Source organism: Nycticebus coucang, chromosome 9 (assembly GCF_027406575.1).
Source record: "Nycticebus coucang isolate mNycCou1 chromosome 9, mNycCou1.pri, whole genome shotgun sequence".
Taxonomy (NCBI): domain Eukaryota; kingdom Metazoa; phylum Chordata; class Mammalia; order Primates; family Lorisidae; genus Nycticebus; species Nycticebus coucang.
The window spans coordinates 49,304,415-49,322,232 of NC_069788.1; the positions used below are offsets into that span (position 1 = coordinate 49,304,415).

Below are 17,818 nucleotides of genomic sequence, written 5' to 3' on the forward strand. Positions count from 1 at the left end.
GCAAGGATGGTGAGGATAACTAAACCCAGCTGGAGGCCCAGATTTCAGATGTGGGAGGTAGTGGCGAAACAATATCCCAAGATACCCCCTTCATTTCCCTTCCCCTGCCTAATGCCCTGGAAAAATTTTCCATCATAAACAAGTTGTGCATTCCTGACCTTGGGTATCTCCCCCTCTCTGCCACCAAGCAGTTTTCTTTCATCATTACCATCTCCCCCCTATTCCCAACTTACATCAGTGTGAGTGTGCGGCTCCATGACTGTGTAAGCAGTCATGGCTTTAGCTGGCCGTAGCGTAGTGTGCAAGTTGCTTTAGAGTAAGGGTACAGGCTCCCCAGGCTTGGGTGTGAGCAAGGATGATGGCAGGTGTGAAAGACGGGCATAGAGAAGTGACAGTGCCTATTTGTGGAGGAGGTATGTTTTACAACTGCTGGGAAGAGATGTGTAATGCAGAAGGGGTCTTGTATATTTAGACAGGAGTAGTGGGTGTAAAATAGAGTAAGGTACAGGCTCAGGAAGCAATTGTATATGCAGTAACAATGTGTCTCTTTCTAGCCCAATTGTGGGGCTGTCCTCTTATTTGCCTTCCTTCACATTCTTGTTTGAAGCAGTTTTGGAAAAGCATATCCGTGTCTCAAAAACTTGGGATACCAGTATGGGAACACTATGCATACACTTATAGTTCAGCATTTTTATCTTTCATTTAACAAGATTCTTGAGCAACCTGCCGCAAGGCACTATACTGCATTCTAAGGAGAACACAAAGACTTGTAACAGCCTAAATGGAAGAGGTCATGTGTGTATTTACTTTGTGCCTCAGGCTTAATATGGTGGTGGTTAGATCTGAGCCAGATGCATTTCAAATCTCTGATCTTTTCCTTCTCTTGCTGTCAGCAACTCCCCTTTCCCCATGTTCCCCTCCACAATGATAACTATCTCATTGCCAAATTCGGCTGTTCTCATGCTGGGAATGTGTCTATGGCTATCTTCTCAGGCCCTCATCACCTCCTTTCTGAGCCCTTCTAATAGCCTCCTGTCCTTTGCTTCAATCTCTTCCCATCCAGGGCATACTCCTTATACTAGTCAGTTCCCAGCTTGAATTTTCCTCCTTTTTTTTTTTTGCAGTTTTGGCCAGGGCCAGGCTTGAACCAACCACCCCCAGTATATGAGGCCGGTGCCCTTCTCCTTGAGCCACAGGTGTCACCCCTTTTTTTTCTTTTTTGAGACAGAGTCCCACTATGTCGCCCTCAGTAGAGTACCATGGCATCACAGCTCACAATAATGTCCAACACTAGGGCTTAAGTGATTCCCTTGTCTCAGCCTCCCAGGTAGCTGGGACTACAGGCGCCTGCCACAATGCCTGGCTATTTCATTGTTGTTGTTGTCATTGTTGTTTAGTAGGCCCAAGCTGGGTTCAAACCCACCAGCCCCAGTGTATGTGGCCAGCGCCCTAACCACTGAGATATAGATACCGAGCCATCCTCCTTTTATTTCATCCGGCAACCCACAAGGTTCATGGTCTAGAGTCAAATAGAGGCTCCAGGCCTGGCAGCTGAACTCTCCCCACTCTGCCCAACTCCTTTTCTAGCCATTCTTACTTCCCACTTACTCCTTTATGGGAAACTTACTCTGAGATTGTTTTTCTTGTGATTCCCCAAACACATCCTGTACTTTTCCAGCTCAAGGCCTTTGCTGATTCCATTCTTACAGTCATTCTCCACATCTGAATTTGTCATATCCTACACACCATTCAAGGTCATCTCAAATATCACTCTTCCATGAAGCCTTCCCTGATTAATTAGACAGATGTGTACACTAGCTCTTTTAGATCCCCCTTAGCACTTGATCTTTTGATTTTTTCTTTTCTTTTTCTTTTTTTCCCCTTGAGCCAAGGTCTCACTCTGTCACCTGGTCTACAGTACAATGGCATGACCACAGCTCACTGCAACCTCCAACTCCTGACTTCAAGCCATCCTCTACCTCACCACTTTAGCCTCCCAAAGTACAGGACTGGCCCTACTTGGTCTTTAGTATTCTTAGGACCCTCGAGAGTTCTGAGGATTCTGCCACATTGTCTGAAGGGGAAAAAAAAAATCTAGTCATGGTCCTCTCCCCAGGCCAGAAGGTAAAAGCCCTCCAGGCTGAGTGTCACTTTTATCTGGCTTGCCCCTTCACTTAGCAGTACTCACAACTGCAACTTTAACAGGTGAGTGCTCAAAAGATGCTAAATTCTGTGTCTAGAGCAGCTATCTTTAAGGCAATGATGGAAATGTGTTGATTCTGTCTTAAGTTGAGTAATTGCTATTACTGCAACATTTGTCTAATGTTTCACAATTTAAAATGTTCTTAAGTTTTGTTATTTGACCCGTAAAACAAATGGTAAATCTGGATGGCTGCTGCTAACCTCTTGCTGTTGTATTTTTGGTCCTCTGCACCAGCCTTTATGTGAATATTTCTGCATACACCTAGATGAGTAGCTTTGCTGGACTGTCCCTCTGCAGTCTTTGCTCCTTGGCTGAGTGCATGTGTGCATACATTGTGACATGCATGTGGTATGCGCATGTGTGTTGTGTATGCCTGTGTGTTTTCAGTGTGCTAAGCGTGTTAATTTCTCTTAATCTTCTTGACCATTTCTGCAGTGACCTCTTTCTTGCTGTGTATATTTTCTATGCATACCTACAAGTGCATGACTGTGCGTAACTGTGGTTCCTTGACCTTGCTGGGTCAGTATTGTATCAGGGTGGCCAGATCTCCTTAAGTAAGCCTTCCAGTCTCCCAGTGATGGAGTCTGTGGAGGACCTGGCGGCCGAACAATCTCCTAAGCTGTTAGGGGCCTCTGTCCAGCTGCCACATGCCCCAACATGTGCCTGTCGCTCGGGATCTCACCCACCCCACTCACGACTCACACACATCGTGCAGGTCACCGCCTAGGGTTGCACAGCCCAAGTCTCCACCCCCTCCCTTTGTTTAAACGTCGGAATTTCCAGCCGGCCCCTGCCAACTGCTCCCCAGCTGCGGGAGGAGGAGTTAGAAGGACCCGCCCAATTCTCTGGTTTACTTAACTAGCTCCGCCTGGTGCGGATCAGCTCTCAGCCTTACGCTCCACTCAGCGCACCATGTGTCACTCTCGCAGCTCCCTGCCCACCATGACCGTCCTACGGGCTCCGACCCCGGTCCCTTCCAGCCCGGGACCCCGGCGGGGCTCTGGTCCTGAGATCTTCACCTTCGACCCTCTCCCGGAGCCCGCACCGGCCCCCGCCGCGCGCCCCATTGTCTCTCGCGGGCACCGAAAACGCAGCCGTAGGGTTCTATACCCTCGAGTGGTGAGTGTCACCCAACTGAGCAGCTGGGGGACAAATACTCCTGGCGCCGCGGGGAAACGACCTGATTCCGGGGGGCCTTGACCTGATCTGTCTCCTTGTCTTTCCAGGTTCGGCGACAGCTACCAGTCGAGGAACCGAACCCTGCCAAAAGGCTCCTCTTTCTCCTGCTCACCATCATCTTCTGCCAGATCCTGATGGCTGAAGAAGGTGTGCCAGCGCCCCTGGCCCCGGAGGACGCATCCAGCGCCGTGTCCCCGGTGTCCACCTCTGAACCTCCGGTCCTCGAGCCTCTAAACTTAACCTCGGAGCCTTCGGACTACGCTCTGGACCTCAGCACTTTTCTCCAGCAACACCCAGCCGCCTTCTAACCGTGACTTCCCACACCCCTAAAAAGAATCCCAAAAACCAAAGAAACACCAGGCGTACCTGGTGCGCGAGACCGTATCCCAAACTGGGATTTCAGAGGCAACTCCAACTCAACACTACAGCGGAAATGCCCGCCGGTGCTTGGAGCGAGACCGCGGCGCGCCGAGACCCAGGCAACAGACACGCCAGGGCTAGGCCCAGCGGGAAGGAGAGCGTCGTTAACTTATTTCTCATTGCTCCTAATTAATATTTATATGTATTTATGTATGTCCTCCTGGGTGACGGAGGGGTGTACGTAATATTTATTTTAACTTATGCAAGGGTGCGAGATGTTCCCCCCTGCTGTAATTGCAAATGGTATTTATTGAGCTTTAAGGAACTGGTGGAGGCAGAGCGCCTGGAACTGGGGCTGAATAGAAGTGGGGAGGACCGAGGTGGGGGAGGACGCCAGGGGTGGGAGTCAAGTCTGGTGGCGGGTCGTAGGTTTAGGGAGGGACATTCTGTCCTCCAGCATCACAACTCCGTGGGTCTACAGTGTGAGGCTTCTCTGGGACGTTGGGAATAAGTTCCTGGCCTTTGACCTCCTCAAAGTTGCCTCTTAAGTGGAGGTTGCGGGGTTGGGGCTTGGTGGGCTGTCACGGGGCGGCTATATCGGTCCCCTGGTATGTTCTGTGAACACAAATAAACTTGATTTACTGTCAGCGGTCATTTGAGTGTATCTTTGCAAGTGGCGACTTCCCGCTCCTCCCCGCCTTCAGGAGCCAAGAACCGGCAGGAGTAGCTTTGGCTAAGTCCCCAGCCCGCACTCCTCCCGGGGGTCTGAGCCCCTTTTACCAAAGTCGCGGAACCCAGCACCCGGTTGCCGGATGCAGTCGTTCATTGCCAGGTCTGCGGTTTTCCGGGTTAGTTACCGCGCGGCCAATCCGAAATGTGGCAATCTTCCTTACCCGTTGTGCAGGACTCACGGAGGTCACGTTCCGCGCCCCAGGGCGGAGTGTGAAGTGGAACCGGAGCTCCACCCCGTAGCTCGCGGGAGCGGCGGGCTGCGGACCCGAGCGGGGCCTGCCGGGAAAGGGGCGGGCCGAGGGGAGGTTGGTCCGCTGCGGGGGGCGGGGTCGCGTCTGCAGCAACAGCAGGGTGCGGCCGGGTACCGGGCGCTGGCGCCCTCCCAGCACCCAAAAAGGCAAGTCAGGGAACAGCCCCTACTCAGCTTGCAGGTTCCTGCGCGCACCCGCCCTTCCTGAGACCCCAGCCCGGCCGTTGCCCGCATCCGGGAAGGTTAGCGGTGGAGAGGCGGTGGAGCCTGCGGCTGCCAAGGAGCAGAGAGGAGGGTGGGGAAAGGTCTGTGGGCCTTTGGGCGCCTCGAGCTTTAATAAATGAAGGAAAAACCGTCAGTACTGAGGCGGAGACGCGGTAAGGGGAAGCGTGTGACCCTAAGCAAGTGGGGGAAGAGGTTGCTGGGGATCTTCGGGATTGCACAGGGAAAAGGCTTAGTGGACCACGGGTGTGGAAGGGACTGGGCCGCGTCAGATACAGACTAGGCAGGCCTGACGGGAAAGGAAAAGGATTGGCTCCTGTGGACACCACAGGGCCCCTTCCCCATCTGCAAAGGCTTTTTCTCCTCCTCTAGCCCCAACCTGAACCATGTTTTTCACGTGTGGCCCGAATGAAGCCATGGTGGTCTCCGGTAAGTATTGTTCTCTTCCCAGCCAGTGACCCCAAAACCCTCTGCCCCCCGCACCAGCTCCCCAGCACCAAGCTTCTGCCCCCCCCTAATGAGCACAAGCTGCCCACCTGGGATTGCCAGCCACTACTCTGCCAAGGCACAGAGTCGTTCCCCTAGAGTTCTCCTCGGTGGATCCATCCCACCCCACAATTCCTCAGTCATTCCACATTCCAGCTCTGCCACAGCTGCTCACTGCCCTTCACCTTTTAGGTTTCTGCCGAAGCCCCCCAGTCATGGTGGCTGGAGGACGTGTCTTTGTCCTGCCCTGCATCCAGCAAATCCAGAGGTAGGTAGAAAATGAAGAAGGGGGAACCTCAGTTTTCTCCTTTTCCTCTTTTTCTTACTGTCTGTCCCTTGTTTCCCCCTTAGGATCTCTCTCAACACATTGACCCTCAATGTCAAGAGTGAAAAGGTTTACACTCGCCATGGGGTCCCCATCTCAGTCACTGGCATTGCCCAGGTGAGGCTTTCAGAGCCTTTCCCCTAAAGTCCACTTCCCATCACTCTCTCTCCCAGACATTAAGAAATTTTCTGACCATGGCCTTCTCCATCCCTACCTGCAAAGAAATTTCTCTGCTAGTCTCACCTTCTCCAGGAACCCTGAAGTCCCTTGACTCTTCCTCTCTCTCCCTGCTGCTTTCCTGGCTTTGTGAGACCTCCACCATACCCTCCCTACCCCTATTCTGTCTATAGGTAAAAATCCAAGGGCAAAACAAGGAGATGTTGGCAGCTGCCTGCCAGATGTTCCTGGGGAAGACAGAGGCTGAGATTGCCCATATTGCACTGGAGACACTGGAGGGCCACCAGAGAGCTATTATGGCCCACATGACTGTGGAGGTAGGCCTGGGGACAGGGAAAGGTCTGAAAGCGATGCCAGAATGAGGGGACCGAGATAGTTTGTGAGAGTCAATGGATCTGAGAGCTCAAGTTCCTTCTTTCCATCATCCTATTCTCACAGGAGATCTATAAGGACAGGCAGAAATTCTCAGAACAAGTTTTCAAAGTGGCCTCATCAGACCTGGTCAACATGGGCATCAGTGTGGTTAGCTACACCCTAAAGGACATTCATGATGACCAGGTAAAACTAGGCAGTTGATCTTTCCTGTTTCCTTGCTCCCATCCCTTAAACCTTCCTAAGGAATCTGATTTCTACACCTCTCCCACAGGACTATTTGCATTCTTTGGGGAAGGCTCGAACAGCCCAAGTCCAAAAAGATGCTCGGATTGGGGAAGCAGAGGCCAAGCGAGATGCTGGGATCCGGGTGAGACAGACAGGGGTTGCTTGGGAACAGGGAAAGGAGGGCACAACTGAATAGGGGCTGGTGGGACTGGCTTGGCAGGGGAAATAGATGAGGCAGGGAAGCCTGGTGGAGGCAAGCTATCATTGTGGCCTTCTCCTCCCTGCCTTGACACTTTCTACGTAATCTCTGCTTGGGTAGGAGGCCAAAGCCAAGCAGGAAAAGGTATCTGCTCAGTACCTGAGTGAGATTGAGATGGCCAAGGCACAGAGGGATTATGAGCTGAAGAAGGCCGCATATGACATCGAGGTCAACACCCGCCGAGCACAAGCTGACCTGGCCTATCAACTTCAGGTCAGAACCACTGTACTGGGCAGATAAACAAGCTGTTCTTTTCCTCTTCCCCATTCCTCTCACCTCCCCACCTCAGGCTACCACCGTTTCTTATATTCTAACTTTGATCTTATTCTGGCTGTCCATTTTTGCCACAATGAGGAGACATTTAGAAAACTAAAATGTTTTACCCAAGCCCAGCTGCTGTGGTTCATACCAGTAATCCTAGCACTGTGGGAGACCAAGACAGGAGGATTGCTTGAGGCCAGGAGGTCAAGACCAACCTGAGCAACATAATGAGACCCTGTCCTTACAAAAAATAAAAATAAAAAAATTAGCCGGGCATGGTGGCATGTATCTATAGTCCTAGTTACACAGGAGGATCTCTTGAGCCCAATAATGTAAGGTTACAGTGAACTATGAGAATGCCACTGCACTCGAGCCTGGACAATAGAATGAAACCCTGTCTCTGGGGGAAAAATACAGTTTCAGCTGAAAAGCAAAGAAAATATCAAGAAAGAATATGATGAATAAGGCTGGTCTTATTTAGGGGGCAAGTTGTTCCCTGTGTGAGGGTACTTGGCTCAGAGGGTAGACCAGAACTAAGATCTGGTCCACGTCCCATTTGCCAAGTGGGGCATTCTGGTAGGGGTCTGCATATATGCAGAGGAAGGGACACCTTTTTCTTTTCTTTTTTTTTTTTTTAGAGACAGTCTTACTTTATCATCCTTATCGTTACAGATAAGGTATCTCTAACAGAAACACATATAAAACAAAGTTATATATTGATTGGTTGATGGAAATATTGTGACCAAAGGCTCACAGGAACCTAACCCTTTATTTCCTTTAGTAACAAAATAAGTATTACCTAATTCATTGTTCATGGCTACTTTTTTTTTTTCTTAAGACATAGTCTCCCTTTGTTGCCCTCGGTAGAGGTCCGTGGCGTCATAGCTCACAACAACCTCCAGCTCTTGGGCGTAGGCGATTCTCTCGCCTCAGCCTCCCGAGTAGCTGGGACTACAGGTGCCCACCACAACGCCCAGCTATTTTTTTCTTGCAGTTTGGCCAGGGTGGGCTTGAACCTGTCACCCTCGGTATATGGAGCCAGCTCCCTGCTCACTGAACCACAGGTGCCGCCCAGTTCATGGCTACTTTGTAGAACAAAACTACCTTGAATAATGAGAATCAACTGTACTTTGAGACCTTTATTTACTCACATGATAGCAATATTATGAATTTTGGTTTTGCTAAGAGTTGGTACGGGCTGAAAGCATAGTGGAGGCACAAAACATCTTTAGTTATGTTAAATTCAGGCTGGCTTTACAGGTTGAGTGTAACATAGAGCTTTGTTACTTAAAGTGTGGTTTGCCTGGTAGCAGCAGCAGCAGCAGCAACACTGAAAAGTTTGTTAGAAACAAAATTTCAGGATCTGGCCCAGACTGCCTGAATCAGAATCTACATTTTAACAAAATCCCTAGGTGAGTTGTGTGCATGTTAGAGTTTGGGTTTGAAAAATATTACCATAGGGTGGCGCCTGTGGCTCAAAAGAGTAGGGCGCCGGCTCCATATGCCAGAGGTGGCAGGTTCAAACCCAGCCCCGGCCAGAAACTGCAAAAAAAGGAAAAGAAAAAAAGAAAAACATTACCATAATGAAAACTACTAGCTTATAGTGAAGCCATGTGTAAGGTTCTTAGCTTTGTAAAAATGGCCTTCCTTGTTTCCAAATCAAGGGATTAGGCTGGTTGGACTCTGTTGAACTTTTTTTTGAGACAGAATCTCACTTCGTTGCCCAGTGAGCATAAAGTACAATTGCGTTATCATAAGTCACTGCAATCTCAAGCTTTTGGCCTCAAATGATACTCCCACCTCTGACTCCCAGAGTACTAGGATTAGAGGCATGACCCACCATGCCTCTGTTAATTCAACTTTTATCAGTTTCTTGGTACATGCCAGGCACTGTGTTAGTGATTGAAAAATGAGGGTTCGGGTGGCGCCTGTGGCTCAGTCGGTAAGGCGCCAGCCCCATATACCGAGGGTGGCGGGTTCAAACCCGGCCCCGGCCAAACTGCAACCAAAAAATAGCCGGGCGTTGTGGCGGGCGCCTATAGTCCCAGCTACTCGGGAGGCTGAGGCAAGAGAATCGCTTAAGCCCAGGAGTTGGAGGTTGCTGTGAGCTGTGTGAGGCCACGGCACTCTACCGAGGGCCATAAAGTGAGACTCTGTCTCTACCAAAAAAAAAAAAGAAAAATGAGGGTTCATTCAAAAATGCCTATTTAGTGCTTACTATTGCCAGACATCATTTTGGAGGTGAGGATATAAGTATAAATGTCACAGAAAGGATTCCTACCCTCATAGAGCTTACATTATAACACAGGAAACAGCTAATAAGCAAGTAAATGATTTTCCCAGACAATAATTATCTTATTTAGGCTGGGCATGGTGACTCACTCCTGTAATCCCCGCACTCTAGGAAGCCAAGGTGGGTGGATTGCTTGAGCTCACAAGTTCGAGACTCTCTACGCAAGAGTAAGACCCCATCTCTAAAAATAGCCAGGTATTATGGTGAGCCTGTAGTCCCAGCTACTTGGGGAGACTAAGGCAAGAATCACTTAAGCCTAAGAGTTTGAAGTTGCTGTGAGATATGAGGCCACAGCACTCTACCAAGGGTGACAAAATGAGACTCTGTCTCAAAAAAAAGAAAAGAAAAAGACCCAATCTCTGTTTAAAAAAATACAAAAACTATCTGGGTGTGGTGGCACACACCTGTAGTCCCAGCTACTTAGGAGGCTGAGGCAACAGAATTGCTCAAGCCGGAGAGTTTGAAGCTATGATGCCATGGCACTCTACCAAGGGTGACAAAGTGAGACTGTGTCTCAACGAAAATTATTTTTATTTAAGTGCTACAGAGGAGATAAACATAATCTAAAAAATAACAGGGTGGTATTGCTATAATAGGTTGAGCGGGTCACAGAAAGTTTCTATGAAGAAGTGATGTTTCAGATCAAGCCTGAAGATAAGAGAAGCCAGCAATGTAGAGTTGTGGGTCAAGAGCATTGTTAGTCATATGTGGCTGTTGGCTAGGCAGGGAGACCAGCAAGTACAAAGGCGCTAAGATGGAAAGAGCTTGATGTGTCTCAAGAATGGAAAGGTATGGCTCAACACCTATAGGTCAGTGGTTTGGGCTCTGGCCACATACACCAGGGCTGGTGGGTTCGAACATGGCCCAGGCCTGCTAAACAACAATGACAACTACAACAAAAAAATAGCCAGGCGTTGTTGTGGGTGCCGATAGTCCTAGCTACTTGGGAGACTGAGGCAAGAGAATTGCTTAAGCCCAACAGTTTGAGGTTGCTGTGAACTGTGATGCCATGGCACTCTACTGAGGGGTGTTCGTGTTCAGTAAGTGAGGAGGGAAGGCACATGAGGCCAGATCATGACAGAGACTTAGAAGAAAATTCAAAACACAGTGGAGGGTTGGCTTGGCGCCTGTAGTACAGTGATTATGGCGCCAGCCAGGCTGGCGGGTTCGAACCCAGCCTGGGCCAGCTAAACAACAATAACAGCTACAACAGAAAAAATAGCCAGGCGTTGTAGCGGACGCCTCTAGTCCCAGCTACTTGGGAGGCTGAGACAAGAGAATCACTTAAGCCCAAGAGTTTAAGGTTGCTGTGAGCTGTGATGCCACTGCACTTTACCAAGGGTGACATAGTAAGACTCTGTCTAAAAAAAAAACCACAGTGGAGGCTGGGCACAGTGGCTCACATGTGTAATCCTAACACTCTGGGAGGCCAAGGTAGGAGGATTGCTTGAGGTCAGGAGTTTGAGACCTGCTTGAGCAAGCTAAAAAAATTAGCCAGGTGTTGTGGCTGGTACCTATAATCCAAGCTACTGCGGAGGCTGAGGCAAGAGAATTGTTTAAGCCCAGGAGTTGGGGGTTGCTCTGAGCTGTGATGCCATGGCACTCTACTGAGAGCAACACAGTGAGATTCTGTCTCAAAAAGAAAAAAAAATGATGTTTGCTTTGGCAGCACATCTACTAAAATTGAAACAATACAGAGAAGATTAGTGCCTGCACAAAGATAATATCCAAATTCATGGTGTTCCATATATATATGTTATTTTTTAGAGACAGAGTCTCACTTTGTCACCCTCAGTAGAGTGCCCTGGCATCAGAGCTCACAGCAACCTCCAACTCTTGGGCTTAGGCGATTCTCTTGCCTCAGTCTCCTGAGTAGCTGGGACTACAGGCACCCACAACAACGCCCAGCTATTTTTTATTGCAGTTTGGCAGGGGCTGGTTTTAAACCCGCCACTCTCATTATATGGGGCCGTGCCCTATTCACTGAGCCACAGGTGCCACCCATGGTGTTCCATATTTAAGAAAAAAATTAACAAGATGATAAAACTGAATAAAAAATCACATTAGAGGGCGGCGCCTGTGGCTCAGTGAGTAGGGTGCTGGCCCCATATACTGAGGATAGCAGGTTCAAACCCGGCCCCAACCAAACTGCAACAAAGAACAGCCGGTCATTGTGGTGGGCACCTGTAGTCCCAGCTACTCTGGAGGCTGAGGCAAGAGAATCACCTAAGCCCAGGAGTTGGAGGTTGCTATGAGCTGTGTTACGCCACGGCATTCTACCCAGGGTGACAAAGTGAGACTCTGTCTCTACAAAAAATAAATAAATTAATTAATTAATTAATATTAAAAAATCACATTAGAATAGAGAAATTTTTTATTTATTTATTTATTTTTATTTATTTTTTTTTTTTGTGGTTTTTGGCCTGGGCTGGGTTTGAACCCACCACCTCCAGCATGTGGGACTGGCGCCCTACTCCTTGAGCCACAGGCGCCGCCCTTTTTAATTTTTTTAATTGAGACGGAGTCTCACTATTTCACTCTCGGTAGAGTGCTGTGATGTCACAGCAACCTCAAACTATTGGGCTTAAGCAATTCTCTTGCCTCAGCCTCCCAAGTAGCTGAGACTACAGGTACCCACCTCTATGCCCAGCTATTTTTGTTGTTGTTGTTGTTGCAGTTGTCATTGTTTAGCTGGCCTGGGCCAGGTTCAAACCCACCAGCCTTGGTGTATGTGGCCAGTGCCCTACCCACTGAGCTACGGGCGCCACTCTTTGAAGAGAAATTCTAATAAACCACCCAGAAAGTAAAACAACAAACAAAAAAGAAAAAGAAGGAAACAGATGGAAAAATTAGAGAATCTAAAAAGACCAAAAGTGGCCAATTCAGGAGTTCCAACAGAATAAACAATATGAGAGGAAATCACCAATGAAATAATTCAGAAATGCTTGTCTGCTTTGAAGGATATAAGGTTGTACCCAACACCAGGAAAAGCATCTACATTTAAGACATATCAGTGCGAAATTTCAGAACACTGAGAACAACGACAAAATCTAAAATGTTTCAGAGAGAAAGAACAGATCTCAAAGGGTCAGGCATCAAAATGACTTCAGATTTCTTAAGAAGCCAGAAGACCATGGAGCAATACCGTCAAAATTTCAATGGAAATTAAAAAAAAAAAAAAGAAAGAACCTGTAGTCCCAGCTGCTCGGGAGGCTGAGGCAGGAGAATCGCCTAAGCCCAGGAGTTGGAGGTTGCTGTGAGCTGTGTGAGGCCACGGCACTCTACCGAGGGCCATAAAGTGAGACTCTGTCTCTACAAAAAAAAAAAAAGAAAGAAAGAAAAGAAAAAATAAGAGTTAATTCCAACATACCTGTATGTAGTTAACATAATTATCATTCAAACAGAAGGGTAGAATAAAAATCTCAGGGAAAGCAAGATCTCAAAAAAAATTGTTTCGTACTTTTTCTGAGGAAGCTACTGGAGGTTGAGTTTCACCAAAGAAAGAGAGAGACAAAGACACAAAGAAAAAGTTGTTGGGTTAGGGAACATAGCAGAGAAGTGATTCTGCATACTGGTGTAGAGAGCACCTACTCTAGTTTTGAACAGGTTTGAAAATTTAGGGTCAAAGACAGTACAGGGTGGTGGCACCTGTGGCTCAAAGGAGTAGGGCGCCAACCCCATATGCCGGAGGTGGTGGGTTCAAACCCAGCCCTGGCCAAAAAAAAAAAAAAAAAACTGCAAAAAAAAGACAGTACAGGGTGCCATATCCAGAGCCATGTGTCTCTCTAGAGTGAACAGATGATCCTTCCTAGTAGAGGGCAGGCCACCATTGCTTGTATGATCAGACCTTCAGGGTTGATGGTGCATGTGACTGGGCCTAAGTAATGGGACGGTAAGGAAGTGTTATTTATTCCTTGCCTAGTACCTCTCGTCGCCAGCATCTTGACAAGAGCTTTCCGATCCCTGACAATACAAGGAATAAGAAAATGAAATTTACTTAAATAAGAGGAATTCTTTATATACACTTTCTTGTTAATGTTTAAAGTATGCCGGGAAGTATATATGAGAAGCTGTTCACAGTGGTTGCTTGTGGGAAAGGGACCCAGATGGTTTGGGGAAAGAGGTAAGAAAAAGCCTTACTTCTCACTGTTTACTTTTTCTTTCCGAATCTGTATGTACCATATGCATGAGATAAAAATGAAAAAGATCACCCATCCCACTAAAAAGAAAAAAGTCAGTAATCTGTTATAGTAGTCAGTGCTAAAGCTGCTGGTGGTGGCTTTCTCTAAGGTTATGGCCCCAAAGATGGAGATGAGGGAAGTGGATGGATTTGAGCAAGATGTAGAAGTAGAAGATGACCACCCTGTCCTCAACGCCTTCAAGGTGTTCATACTCTAGAAGGAGAAACAGGTGGGAAAATAAATTAAATCGGGGCTCATAAGAGGGATCTGCCCTGAGGGAAAACGTGGACCAGGTCCCAGCCCTATCCAGCTTTGACACCAAGGCTTCCTTAGGAACTCCCTAAGGTTGACATTGGCACTAAGGAGTATCAGGACACTCCCCAGGCCGTGCGTTGGTTCTGTACAGGAAATGGACTCCATTGGGCTGGCTGAGCAGACCGGGGACACAACATCGTGTATCTGCTCCTATTTTATATCCCACCCTGGAGCGTTAGCTTCTTCCTGGTTCCCAGGCATTTGCTCTCAGCTCTGACTCTGAACTACCTTCTCTACTCAGGTGGCCAAGACTAAGCAGCAGATCGAGGAGCAGCGCGTGCAGGTGCAGGTAGTGGAGCGAGCCCAGCAGGTGGCAGTGCAGGAGCAGGAGATCGCCCGCCGAGAGAAGGAGCTGGAGGCCCGGGTGCGGAAGCCCGCGGAAGCTGAACGCTACAAGCTGGAGCGCCTCGCTGAGGCAGAGAAGTAAATGCCCCCACCGCTGCCCCATCCTGGCTCCTTTGCCACCCGTGTTCTCCTCCTCCCCCCCAGGTGGAGAGCTGAGGCTTTCACCACCGGACTCCTATGGAACTTGGGTTATAGGAGCTTTTGTCTCCCCAGTGCTGGGCCTTTTTCCTGGGCTTCTCCCTTCACTTCCCTTGTGTCCCCAGGTCCCAGCTGATTATGCAGGCAGAGGCAGAAGCTGAGTCTGTGCGGGTAAGTTAGGAGGTAGCCCCTTCTGGCTTGTGGAAGGAGTGCCGGGTTGCTACTTGAGCTAGGGTTTCCTGTTCTTATTCTTACCAATTTACAAGTATCCTGTAATCTTCAGATGCGTGGGGAAGCTGAGGCCTTTGCCATAGGGGCCCGAGCCCGAGCTGAGGCTGAGCAGATGACCAAGAAGGCAGAAGCATTCCAGATGTACCAGGAGGCTGCGCAGCTGGACATGCTTCTAGAGAAGTTGCCTCAGGTCTGGAGGTTATGTGGGCACCAGGAGAGGAGGACCAGAACCAGGGACTACAGGGTGGAGTGAAATGAGATGAGAGGGTTGGGGAGATGCAGGCTAAGGGACCATAAATTAGAGGTGGGAATTATTAACTAGATCAAAGTAAGGGTGATCAGTAGGACAAGGATCTTAAAACTCAAGTAAGTTGTTTCATGAGGTGTGTGTTCATGTCATGGGCACTGAGTGGGCATCTCTCATCTACCAGGTGGCAGAGGAGATTAGTGGTCCCTTGACCGCTGCCAATAAGATCACACTGGTGTCCAGTGGAAATGGGACCGTAGGGGCAGCCAAAGTGACTGGGGAAGTACTGGACATCTTAAGCTGCCTGCCAGAGAGTGTGGAGAGACTCACAGGTGTCAGCATCTCCCAGGTGACAATCTCTGAGGTGGGGACTGTGGAATAGAACTGCTGGGTTCCTATGTTAAGTGATGCAGTAGGCCTAGACTAGCATCCAGCTTCGGGAGTCACTGACATTTATTAATCACTTTCTGTGTGCCAGGCACAGTGCTAAGCTTATGCATAAGTGAGCTGTTTGTTTTAAAACAAACTACCTTAGCATGTATTTTACAAAGTGTTCTAAGATGTTCTCACTCACTCATTCAGCTGGTGAATCAGGACTTCAAACCCAGGCTAACTGTCTTCGGAACCAGTGCTTGTGGTCCCTCCACTAGTACAAAGCATTAGTGGCAGCCTGGTCACAATTCCAAGGCATATCAATGTTTTTATTTCCTTCTTCTTTTTTTTTTTTCTTAAGACAGAGTCTCGGGGCAGCACCTGTGGCTCAGTGGGTAGGGCACTGGCCCCATATACCGAGGGTGGTGGGTTCGAACCCGGCCCTGACCAAACTGCAAAAAAAAAAAAAAAAAAAATAGCCTGGCGTTGTGGTGGGCACCTGTAGTCCCAGTTACTCGGAGGCTTACGCAAGAGACTCTCCTAAGCCCACCTATGGGCTACAGGGTGGAGTGAAATGAGATGGGCTTAAGAGATCCTCTTGCCTCAGCCTCCTGAGTAGCTGGGACTACAGGCGCCCACCATGATGCCTGGGTAGTTTTTCTATTTTTAGTAAAGATGAGATCTCACTCTTGCCCAGGTTGGTCTCTACCTCTTGATCACTACTTTTCTTTTTTTGAGTCAGAGCCTCAAGCTGTCACCCTGGGTAGAGTGCTGTAGCATCACAGCTCACAGCAACAACCTCCAACTCCTGGGCTTAAGTGATTCTCTTGCTTCAGCCTCCCAAGTAGCTCGGACTATAGGCGCCTTCCACAACACCCAGCTACTTTTTTTTTTTTTTTTCAGTTTTTGGCTGGGGTTGGGTTTGAACCCGCCATCTCCAGCATATGGGGCTGGCGCCCTACTCCTTTGAGCCACAGGCGCTGCCCGATCACTACTTTTCTTGATGCCTCTTACAGGTCAGAGAACAGGCTTTGGACCTGCTGTTTTGTGAATACTTGCTCCGGTGCCTATTAGCTGTGATCTTAGACAAGTTGTCAACCTCTCTATACCTGTTTCCTCACTTTAAAATTGGGTTCATAATAGTAACTACCCTGTTGAATTATTGAGAGTATTGATAAATATTTGCAAAGTATTTGAAACACTGCCTGGCACATAGTAAGCATTGTGTATGTGTTAAATACGTGTATAAATAAAAGCACTAGATTAGCTTAGGGCATCGTGGCTCACATTTATAATCCCAGAACTTTGGGAGGCCAAGATGGATAGTTCACTTGGAACCAGGCAAGAGTTCAAGACCAACCTGAGCAATGTAGTGAGATCCTGTCTTTACAAAAAAATTTAAAAATTAGCCAGGCATGGTAGTGTGCAAATGTAGTACCAGCTACTTAGGAGGATCACTTGTGCCTAGGAGTTCGAGGCTGCAATGAGCTATGATTGTACTCCAGCCTGGGCAATAGAGCAAGACCCTGACTCAAAACAAAACAAAAAAAAAACACTGGTTCATACCACTAACCTTCAAGCTGGGGTCCTTGGAGCTTCCTTGAGGCCTGCAGTGGACAATTCAGAGCTAAAGAGTATATAAGCAAGGTTCTGACCCCCTCTCCCCAGTTCAGTGATTTACTATACATGGATCCTAATGTCTTTCCTTGGGGAAAGGGGCTGAGGGAGAACACTAGAAAGAAGACTCCTGGACATGCGTGTACTCCCTACAGCCCATTCATGCAAATGGGAACCTGGGAGAGCAGGGTACCTGGTTCTCAAGGGTCATCCTCTGTTGTCTTTTTTCCAGGTGAACCACAAGCCTCTGCGAACAGCCTGAGCCCTCAGCCCTTGCCAATGCCCAGCCTCATGGCTCAGGTTCCTGAATGGTCCCCCCTGTTGTTGCATGCATCCCAACCTTCCTCCCTAAGCATGTCCTTTGACAATGGGGGTCCACCCCTCATCCTCCTTGCCAAAATAGTCTGTGCCTTGTCTTGGAGGGGGTTGCTCTTCTTGACCCCACACTGCCACAACTGCCAGTGCCAGGGGTCCCATGTCAGCCTTCTGATGATTTACTCCACCTCATCCCAACTTATTTAACTTCCTAATTAAATTACTATCTTAGCCTCTTGTCTAGACTTCTTCCCTAAGAGATGCTTTAGAGGTTTTCAACTTTACTTGCCAAATAAATTGCCATTAGTAAGTACTAATACTTTTTCTTTTTTTGAGACAGACTCTCACTATGTCACCATAGATAGAGTGCTGTGGCGTCACAGCTCATAGCAACCTCAAACTCTTGGGCTTAAGCTATTCGCTTGCCTCAGCTCTGCTGTTTTTTGGTTGTAGTTGTCGTTGTTGTTTGGCAGGCCTAGGCTGTGTTCGAACCTGCCAGCTCCAGTGTATGTGGCTGGTGCCCCAGCCGTTGACCTACAGATGCCGAGCCAGTACTAATACTTATGAATAATTACTTAATAAAAAAGAACTAATTCAAAATGCTAGACTGTAGCTTGCTCCCTTGCATGCAATAGGCTCACATCTATAATCCCAGCACTTGGGAGGCTGAGGCGGGTGGATTGCCTAAGCCCGTGAGTTCGAGACCAGCC

The 17,818-nt window shown here is 48.4% G+C and overlaps 2 protein-coding genes and 1 pseudogene across 7 annotated transcripts; all 3 read left to right on the forward strand.

Moving 5' to 3' along the window:
* Positions 1 to 3,080: 3,080 nt before the first annotated feature.
* On the forward strand, positions 3,081 to 4,461 carry IER3 (immediate early response 3). The gene is made up of 2 exons (XM_053602913.1): positions 3,081 to 3,322; positions 3,430 to 4,461. The coding sequence occupies exons 1-2, from the start codon at positions 3,116 to 3,118 to the stop codon at positions 3,688 to 3,690; spliced, it is 468 nt and encodes a 155-aa protein (XP_053458888.1). The 5' UTR covers positions 3,081 to 3,115; the 3' UTR covers positions 3,691 to 4,461.
* A 334-nt stretch (positions 4,462 to 4,795) lies between these two features.
* On the forward strand, positions 4,796 to 17,341 carry FLOT1 (flotillin 1). 6 transcript variants are annotated; one of them, XM_053602909.1, is made up of 13 exons: positions 4,796 to 4,871; positions 5,319 to 5,375; positions 5,625 to 5,700; positions 5,784 to 5,874; positions 6,108 to 6,251; positions 6,373 to 6,492; positions 6,581 to 6,676; positions 6,854 to 7,006; positions 14,085 to 14,266; positions 14,452 to 14,497; positions 14,610 to 14,747; positions 14,989 to 15,168; positions 17,026 to 17,341. In XM_053602909.1, the coding sequence occupies exons 2-13, from the start codon at positions 5,333 to 5,335 to the stop codon at positions 17,053 to 17,055; spliced, it is 1,299 nt and encodes a 432-aa protein (XP_053458884.1). In that variant the 5' UTR covers positions 4,796 to 4,871; positions 5,319 to 5,332; the 3' UTR covers positions 17,056 to 17,341. The 6 variants fall into 6 exon arrangements, with proteins under 6 accessions (XP_053458884.1, XP_053458882.1, XP_053458886.1 ...); XM_053602907.1 differs by having other exon boundaries at positions 4,828 to 4,966; XM_053602911.1 differs by having other exon boundaries at positions 4,828 to 4,966; positions 14,989 to 15,153.
* On the forward strand, positions 11,005 to 11,102 carry LOC128595108 (uncharacterized; annotated as a pseudogene).
* Positions 17,342 to 17,818: the final 477 nt, after the last annotated feature.